This window comes from Fukomys damarensis, unplaced genomic scaffold, assembly GCF_012274545.1.
Source record: "Fukomys damarensis isolate Sample0158 unplaced genomic scaffold, DMR_v1.0_HiC HiC_scaffold_2, whole genome shotgun sequence".
NCBI lineage: Eukaryota > Metazoa > Chordata > Mammalia > Rodentia > Bathyergidae > Fukomys > Fukomys damarensis.
In genome coordinates this window covers 2,910,116-2,918,760 of record NW_022900914.1, presented here as the reverse complement: position 1 = coordinate 2,918,760, position 8,645 = coordinate 2,910,116, and the positions used below count along the sequence as shown (strand labels likewise).

At 37.0% G+C, this 8,645-nt stretch overlaps 1 protein-coding gene across 6 annotated transcripts in view; it reads left to right on the top strand.

Annotated features, from left to right (window-relative positions):
* The window catches only part of Ldah (lipid droplet associated hydrolase), a 105,924-nt gene that overhangs the window by 76,706 nt on the left and 20,573 nt on the right, over positions 1-8,645 (top strand). For 5 of the 6 annotated variants that reach the window (XM_019206626.2, XM_033762933.1, XM_010618015.3 and 2 more), the window contains one exon: positions 2,157-2,391. In XM_019206626.2, the coding sequence (XP_019062171.2) occupies positions 2,157-2,391 (235 nt within the window). Of the gene's footprint in view, positions 1-1,129; positions 1,285-2,156; positions 2,392-8,645 lie in introns of those variants that run through there. The other variant, XM_019206627.2, reaches the window with a different exon arrangement.

Genomic DNA, 8,645 nt, shown 5'->3' with positions numbered 1-8,645 from the left:
GCATTGTACAGAAATGGACAGCCATATTGGTCTAGAAATATTCATTTATTTTTATTTTTATTTTTTATTTTTTTTCCATGTATACAGGGGTAACATCGTACTAAATATGTAAGGTCATGTCTTCATGGGTTTGATTACAGAAACTAATAAAGTATTCTCTAAATAATGAAAAAAAAGAGTAAGATAAGACTATAAGAGCAAGAAGCAATTTAAATATGTTCAGGGACCATTTTCATCTCCAGAATTAAGGATTATTTTAATGTTACATCATTGCCTTTTCTCTTTTGCTTTCCTTTTTAGTTTTATTTTAGGATTCCCTATTTTTAATGTTCATACAGAGATTTCTTTAACTGAAATACCAAATAGTTTCTATGGTGTGAAAAACTATAATGGTACACAGGATCCTAATGAGATAATTAATAATGTGAAATAGGAAATAAAGGGCTGAAGGTATAGGGCAAGTGGGAAGGGTGGGGGAAAGGTAATAAGGGAGAGGAAAAAAATATGAGAAACTGAAAAAATGGAAACAAAGTGTTTGTAAATGGGGAGGGGAGGAATGGGTGAAGGGAGGGCAGGGACAAGGGGAAAAATGAGAATCAAGACCTATTATGTAAAGGTACAGAATTCCAGTGATGAATGTAACTGTACTGTATACCTGGATTGTACCAATAAACTCAATAAAAAGAAAAAAAAAAGAAATGAGAGGACACAAGGCAAACCACTGTCCCCAAAGATTAGAGAGGTGGGCAAGGAAATACAGTGTATCGTGCCTGCCAGAGCATAGATTTTTTTGAGAAGAAATCACTGCCACTGTAGGAAAAGCTGAACTGTACTTGACAAATTGCTAGTGGACCTCTGAAAGTTAAGAATTCAAGAAGGCAGCCATGTGGGAACTCCACAGTTTGGTGATATTACCTTCAGACACTCCCTTAGTTATTTTCTCCTCGCTGGGACAAAATACTCAACACCCACAGGTTAAAGGAGAAAAGATTTATTTCACCTCGGTGTATAGAGATTTCAGCCTATAGTGTGGCTGCAAGGCAGGGTGACATGGCAGAGAAGAAACAGTTCATGGCATGGCAGGCAGAAAGCAAAGTAGCTTTCCTTCTTCCCCTTTTATTCCATCCAGACCACAGGCCCATTGATTGGTGCTGTCCACATCTGGACTGGGTCTTCCCTCTTCAGTAAGCCCGTCATCCACACCCAGACACTAAAGACATGAAAGAGGACTGGCAGAACTGCTTCAGAAATGGACAAGAACGAGGAGATAAGAAGTGTGTTCAAAGAAGTATAGAAGAAGGATAAATGGCAAGATGTCTTTTATTGTAATAAAAATTTTTTAAAATAAATATTCACTGTATTTTTTAATCATACTTCCTTCCATATGTGTTATACTTAACAATTTAAGATATGGTTTTAGAAAAGTGTTCTATGGTCTTGTAATAATTGGATCTAATTTATATTCCTCTCTTGATAGGAATTGTATGTAACTATCTTTACTTTTCTGATCCCTTTAGAAATTATTTATATGTGTGTATATTTATATTAATTTCAGAAAATAATAATGGAGTAAATAATGGTGCACTTAAAATAGCTTTATATGTGCTCTTTTTTTCTTCTGCAGAGTAATTAAAATGTGTTTTCTGTTATTCTGGTGCATTGAGCTGAAATGATATTCTTGTCCTTAAATATTTTGCCGGGTTAGTAGAGATTCCCAGCTTCCCTGGTACCTGCCTTGTACTTTATTAAGGTTGAACCCATTCTTAGGAATATGTTCAGTTTAAGATTATGCTTGGCTGAAAACATGCAGGAATAGAAGAGATTTTCTAAAGAACACTCTCCAAGTATAATCAATAAAAAATTGCTGAGTAGAAATAGACTTTTATATGATTGATTTCTTCAGATATCAGCATTGGTCAATCCGGTTAACAGAACTGCTAAAATGGCATATCAGTTCCTAATTTCAGCTGTCTTTCAAGGGGATTATGAGTTACTAATGCAATCTAGGAGTTATCTAGGAATGTCATTCCCCAGTCTGAATGGGTCTCCAGCTGTATTCTAAAACCCAGTCATTTCTCACTACCATATAGAAAATAATAAAGCAACGGGCTATCCCTTAAGAAAACTTCTCATCAGAGGTTCTTGCTTTATTGTAGGTCATTCGTGCTTTTCTGCTGTTCCCTGCAATTGAGCGAATGGCTGAGACGCCCAACGGCAGGATTTTCACACCACTTCTGTGCTGGTTTCGATACGTGCTCTACGCTACTGACTACTTGCTGCTTACACCGTGTCCTGACATTGTCAAGTCCTGGTTAATCAGCCTTGTCCTTCGAGTGATGAACCTGAAGGCTGAGCTAACGCTGACAAATGTAATACAACCGTTCTGCCTTGGTGAGCACACTTTTAAAGGTGTATATTCATTATTGTATAAGCAAGTGTAAATCTCAGACAGTCAATGACTAGCAAACAAGCAATTATTTGTTGAGTTTTTTTTCCTCTCACAAGTTTAAAACTAGAAATCAATAAAATGAGTACTAGAAGAGGTGAGGTGAGTTCTGAAAAGCCGGTGGAAAAGTCCCATGGAACTTTGCTTTTACCACTGCTTCTGATTCGTGCCCTGGCTACAGCATGGTGAGGGGCCGTTCTGTGCGCAGTGCACAGTTCCTGCAGGGGACTTGCGGCTGTCCAGGGTGTGGCACAACTCACTAAGAAAACCAGGCCCGTATTCCAGTAGAGTTGTGACTTATCCAGAAGTTGTGTTTTTATCTTCTCCCTGTAAATGTTGTTAGGGAAGTTTTAATTATAAAAGGAATGAATAATCATCATGGTAACGTATTTTAATATTGAGAAGTTTACGGATTGTATTTCCTGAATGTGACAGGGAATGTTTTTGCTGTTTGCCTCCAAAAGTTTTTTTATTTTTTAATGAATTTTATTGGTACACTTTTAATATACATAATGATCACATTCATCATAGGGAATTTGTACCTATACATAATATATTTTGATTTTTCTTTTTTCTCCATTTCTTCTTCCCCTCTCCATTTACAAAAGCTACCATGGTTTCCTTCTACTCTCTTCTTTTTGCCTTTTCCTTCTCTTCCCCTTTCCCCTCCCTTGTTCACCTTGCCCCTTGAACATGTTCTTCCTACTTCCTAATGTCTCTCATCCATTTTGGTCCTTATTTACCCTTTGGGTTTCTCACACCAGAGAAACAATGGGATATTTAAACTGTGGCTGATTTATTTCACTTCAAATTATGTTCTCAGGGTCCATCCATTTACCTAAAGGTCTCTCAAGTTCATCCTTCTTTATGGCAGTGCAGTACTCCAGTGTATATAAAACCACATTTTCTTTATCCATTCGTCTGCTGATGGCACTGGGGCTGTTTCAAGAGCTGGCTGTTACAAATTGTGCTGCTATAAACATGGGTGTGCATATATTGTACGATGCTTTTAACTCTTTCAGGGAGATACCAAGAAGGGGAATTGCTGGCTAGTTTTTTGAGGAATCTCCACACTAATTTCCACAGCGGTTGCACCAGTCTACACTCCCATGAACAGTGGAGAAGGGTTCCTTTCTCCCAACAGCCCCGCCAGCATTTGTTATTGGTTGATTTCTTGAGAGCAGCCATTCCTTCTGGGGTGAGGTGGAATCTCAGTGTTGTTCTAATTTGTATCTCTCGAGTGACCTGTGATGTCAACCATTTTTCAAATATTTATTTGCCGTTTGCACTTCTTCATCTGAGAAGTGTCTGTTCATTTCAGTTGCCCACTTTTGAATTGGGTCTTTATTTGGGTGTCCTGTTTTTTGTTTTTTGGGTTGTTTTTTGGGGGGCTTGTTTTGTTTTTTTTTGTTTTGTTCTTTATATATTCTAGATATTAGTCCTTTGTCTGAGGAACAGCTGGTAAAAAAAAAATTTCCCACTTTGTGGGTTGTCTGCTCGCCCTGTTGGTGGTTTGTTTTGCTATGCAAAAGCTTTTTAATTTGATGTGATCCCAGTTGTTGATTCTTTGTAATATTTCCTGTGTGATCAGCATTCTATTTGTAAAGTCTTTGCCTACACCTATGACTTCAAGAGATTCACCTATTCTGTCTTCCAGCAGATTGTTTCTATTTTAATATTTAGATCTTTGATTCATTTCAATTTTAGTGTAGTGCATGGTGAGAGATATGGGTCTAGGTTTAATCTTTGGCATGTAGAAAGCCAGTTTTCCTAGCACCATTTATTAAAGAGGCTGTCTTCCTTCCAGTAAAAGTGTTTGTGCCCTTTGTCAAAGACAAGTTGAGTGTGTTTGGAGTTGTTTCTGTATCTTCTGTTCTGTCCACTGAGCCTTCCTTAGGTCTGTTTTTTGCTAATACCATGCTGTTTTGTCATGATAGCTATGTAGTGTACATAGTTTCAAATCACAGATTGTGATGCCTCTTGCCCTGCCTTTGTTGCCCAGAAATGCTTTTGCTATTCGAAGTCTCTTCTGGTTCCAAATAAATTTTAGGATTGTTTTCTATAGTTGTATGAGGTATGCTATTGGTGTTTTGATTGGGATTGCATTAAATCTGTGTAACAGTTTTGGAAGTTTGGCTATTTTCAATTATATTGGTTCTGCCTGCCCAAGAGCTAAAATATCTTTCCATTTTTCCCATATTGTATTCAATCTCCTTTTTCAAAATAAGGTAGTTTTCAATATAAAGGTCTTTTGTTTCCTTTGTTAGGTTGATTCCTAAGTATTTCTCTTTTTTTTTAATTCTGTTGTGAATGTGTTGTTTCCCTAATTTCTCTCTCAGTGAGTCTGTTATTTGTGTATAGAAATGCTATTGATTTATGAGCATTGACTTTGTATCCTGCTATGCCACTGAATTTGGTTATTAATTCTAGGAATCTTTTGGTGGAGTTTTTCCAAAAAAAAAATGACAATTTAACTTCTTTTTCTATCCCTATTCCATTTCTTTCTCTTTTCTAATGGCTCTCACTAATATTTCTAGAGCTATAGTTAATAAGAATGCAATAGTGGGCATCCTTGTCTTGTTCCTGATATTAGAATGAAAGCTTTCCATTTTTGACCATTTACTATGATGTTGGCTGTAGGTTTTTCTTAGATGACTTTTATCAGATTGAGATAAATACCTTCTCTTCCAGTTTTCTTTAGCACTTTTACCATGAATCGGTGTTGGACTTTGTCAAAGGCTCTTTGTGCATCTTTTAAGATGATCATGTTCTGTTAATGTGTTGAATTACATTTATTAATCTGCATATGTTGAACCATCCCTGCATCCCTGGGATGAACCCTACTTGGTCAGGGTGTATGAGCTTGATGACTTGCTACATTGTATTTACCAGTATCTTATTGAGGATTTTTGCGTCTATGTTCATTAGGGAGATTAGTCTGTAGTCTCTTTTTCGGTTGGATCATTTCTCTGATTTTGGTATCAGGGTAATGCTTGCTTCCAGGAATGAATTTGTGAGTATTGCTTCCCTTTCAATTTCACTAAAGAGTTTGAGGAGTAGTGGTGTTAGCTATCCTCTAGTTTCTACAGAATTCAGCAGTGAATCCATCAGAACTTGAGCTTTTCTTTGTTGATAGCTTTTGAAATAATTTCTTCAATTTCATTAACTGATATTGGGTTATTTAGAATTTTTGTATCTTCTTGATTCAGCTTTTGTCATATATATCTAGGAATCTGTCCATTTCTTCTGTCATCCATCTTATTAGAGTACAGGTTCTTGAAGTAGGTGTTGATGATCTGTGTTTCTGCAAGATCCATTGTGATTTCAACCTTTTCATTCCTAATTGCTTGGATTTGAATCTTTTCTTTCTTTTTTTCAATAAATTTGGCTAAGGGTTTAGCAATTTTATTTAATCTTTCAAAGAACCACATCTTCAATTCAGTGATTTTTTTATTGTTTTCTTAGACTCAATTGCATTATTTTCTGCTCTGATCTTTATAATTTCCTCCCTCAAATGCACTTTAAGTTTAACTTCCTCTTCTTTTTCAAGAAGTTTGAGTTTCAACATTAGGTTATTTATTTGAGCTCACTCTGTTTTTCTCCTGTGGAAATCACTGCTATAAATTCCCCCCACAGGATTTCTTGCATTGAATTATATAAGTTCTGATATGTTATATTGGCATTGTTGTTTAATTGTAGAAACTGTATAATTCCTTAATTTCCTCTGTGACCCATTGGTTGTTCAGGAGGTTGTTACTTAATTTCCCATGTATCCATGCAGTTTTTGTGCCTGTGTCTCTCTGACCCAAAGCACCCAGAGCCTTCCAATCACATTGTCCCTTGAGGAGTGTGGGCCTGCTTTCCACACAACCATATTAGTTATATCATGCGCAAAATCTGTAAGCCAGACTGAACTTTATTCATTTCTATTCCTAACAACCAACTTGTAAACTTGGAAAACAGCTCTCTTATTTCTAACATCCTTTTCTTCTCTGGTCTTCTAATCCCTTGCCTGTAGATTCAGCTTTCTGATATCCCAAGTAACCTTCGCTTTAGTAGTCTGTGTTTTTCCAGTTACCTGCCTGGTCTGTGTAGCTCCATATAAAGGCAAAGAAGTGGATTCTTAGTTCATTCTCTACTTGGATACTTAACTCAGTCTGCCAGTAGTGACCGCAGGCTGATCCTTAACCAAGCATCTCAAACATCTTGTCCAGCTCCTTCCACCTGTCCCCTCTGGGTTTGCAGTGCCACCCAGCCTCCTCTTGCAGCAACTGTCACAGAAGCAACCTTTGTCCAGGTGCTCTGGCCATCCTTCAAGTGACCCCTGCCTTGCTTACAACAAATAGAAGAAGGTCCCTGCTGATAGTGTTGGTGGTGGAAGAGCTGCCCTTTGCAGTGATTAGTGGGCTCTTCCGAACCAGGACCTTTACCTTGCCAGCTTGACTTGTAGGAGGCCTTGCAGTGTTTGCACATTATGTAATGTCTGCACTTCAGGAGAAATCTCACGGAAACAAATGGAGGAAGTTCTGTAGTCCAAGTGGTGGATAATAAATCCTGCCCTATCTGGATAGAAACTGTTTCTCTATATCCTTAGTTTATGCACACATTCTTTGTTGTTGTTGTTGTTGCTGTGAGCTCTGAAAAATTCAAGGAATCAAAGCATTGTAGTATTTCAGATGTTGCTGTGCTGTGGCAGAGAGCATGTATCCCTGCCTGTAGGCCGGAGTTTGGTGGCTTCGGTGTTCTTCTCCGTTATAAGGGAGCAAAATGCCATTTCCCACTCTGCACTCAGAGAGCAGCAACCCTGACCAGTCAGTGTGTGTTATAAATGTCACTGCAGTGTTCACTTGTATAACTTGTATAACCAGATTGTTCTAAGGATTATTTTTTTAAAAAATACATGGATTTTCCCCTTAATTTTAATTCCGGAAGTGTTTGCTACTCTATATTTTCTTTAGAGTAGATGTTCTTCCATTTCATGAGAAAAAGACTTTCCACTGAGACAGCTAAATTGGATTTTCTGATCAAAGCTAAAAGAAAATACATTTTAGCTCAACAATATCACAGGTCAAGTAATTAACTTTTTAAAATATTCTAAGGTCTTTTCATTAGACTAAATTGATGTTTTAGTTTCTTTCTGTTACATAACTACAAAACACAGCACAGAGACATACGGAATTCCTGGCAGCTTACACTACTTTGTTAAATGCATTCTTGTGAGAGAAGCTTTCATAATCTTTCCTTAATCAATATGGAAATAACTTTTTATGTATCCACAGTGATATAAAGTGCACTGAACCGTTTAATGAGCTGACAACACAAGCTTCAATAAGGAATCACAAATTCCTCTTAGATTATTTTTAACTCAACCCCAGAATAATTTTTTGGAGAGAAGAAACCAGATTCTTGAGTTACCTATTCTCCCCTTTATATGAGAAGCTTGAAAAAATCCATTTATAAAACTCAACTGCAGCTCTTTAATGACCAAAGTTCAGCCGAAAGTTTAAGAATAGAGGGAAAAATTTTTATGGTCAGGGATTTTTGTGGTAAGGCATTAGATAAGGTACCGGGATAATCACTTTCTGGTTTAGAATTAAAAGGCCCTGTGAATATCTATTTTTTTCTAAGGAAGTGTAAACCAGTACCAACTCTATAGAAATTAGTATGAAGAGTCCTCAAAAAACTAGAAATTCCACTCAGCCCAGCTATTGTATCTCTGAAAGAGTTAAAGACATATTACAGTGATACATGCACACCTATTTTTTAGCAGCACCATTTACAATGGCTAAATCCTGGAAGTAGCCCATATGTCCATCAACAGATAAATGCATATGTGTGTGTGTGTGTGTGTATATATATATGTACACACACACACGCACACACACACACATGCAATAGAGTAGGATAAATTTGAGTCATTTGTAGAAAAATGGATGCACCTTGAGACCATAATATTAAGTGAAATAAATCAGACACAAGGCTTAAGTACTGCTTAAATACTTTCTCTTTTATGAGAAACCCAAAAATATAGATAAAGAGCAAAATAAAACTTAATGGGGAGATAATCTTTTGCAAAAGGGAAAGGAGTTCAAAAGATGGAGAGACGGGCCTGAGATTTAGCTCAGTGGTTCCATCACCTGCCTTGCAAGCACAAGGACCCAAGTTCAATTCCCGGTACCAAAAAAAAAAAAAAAAAAAA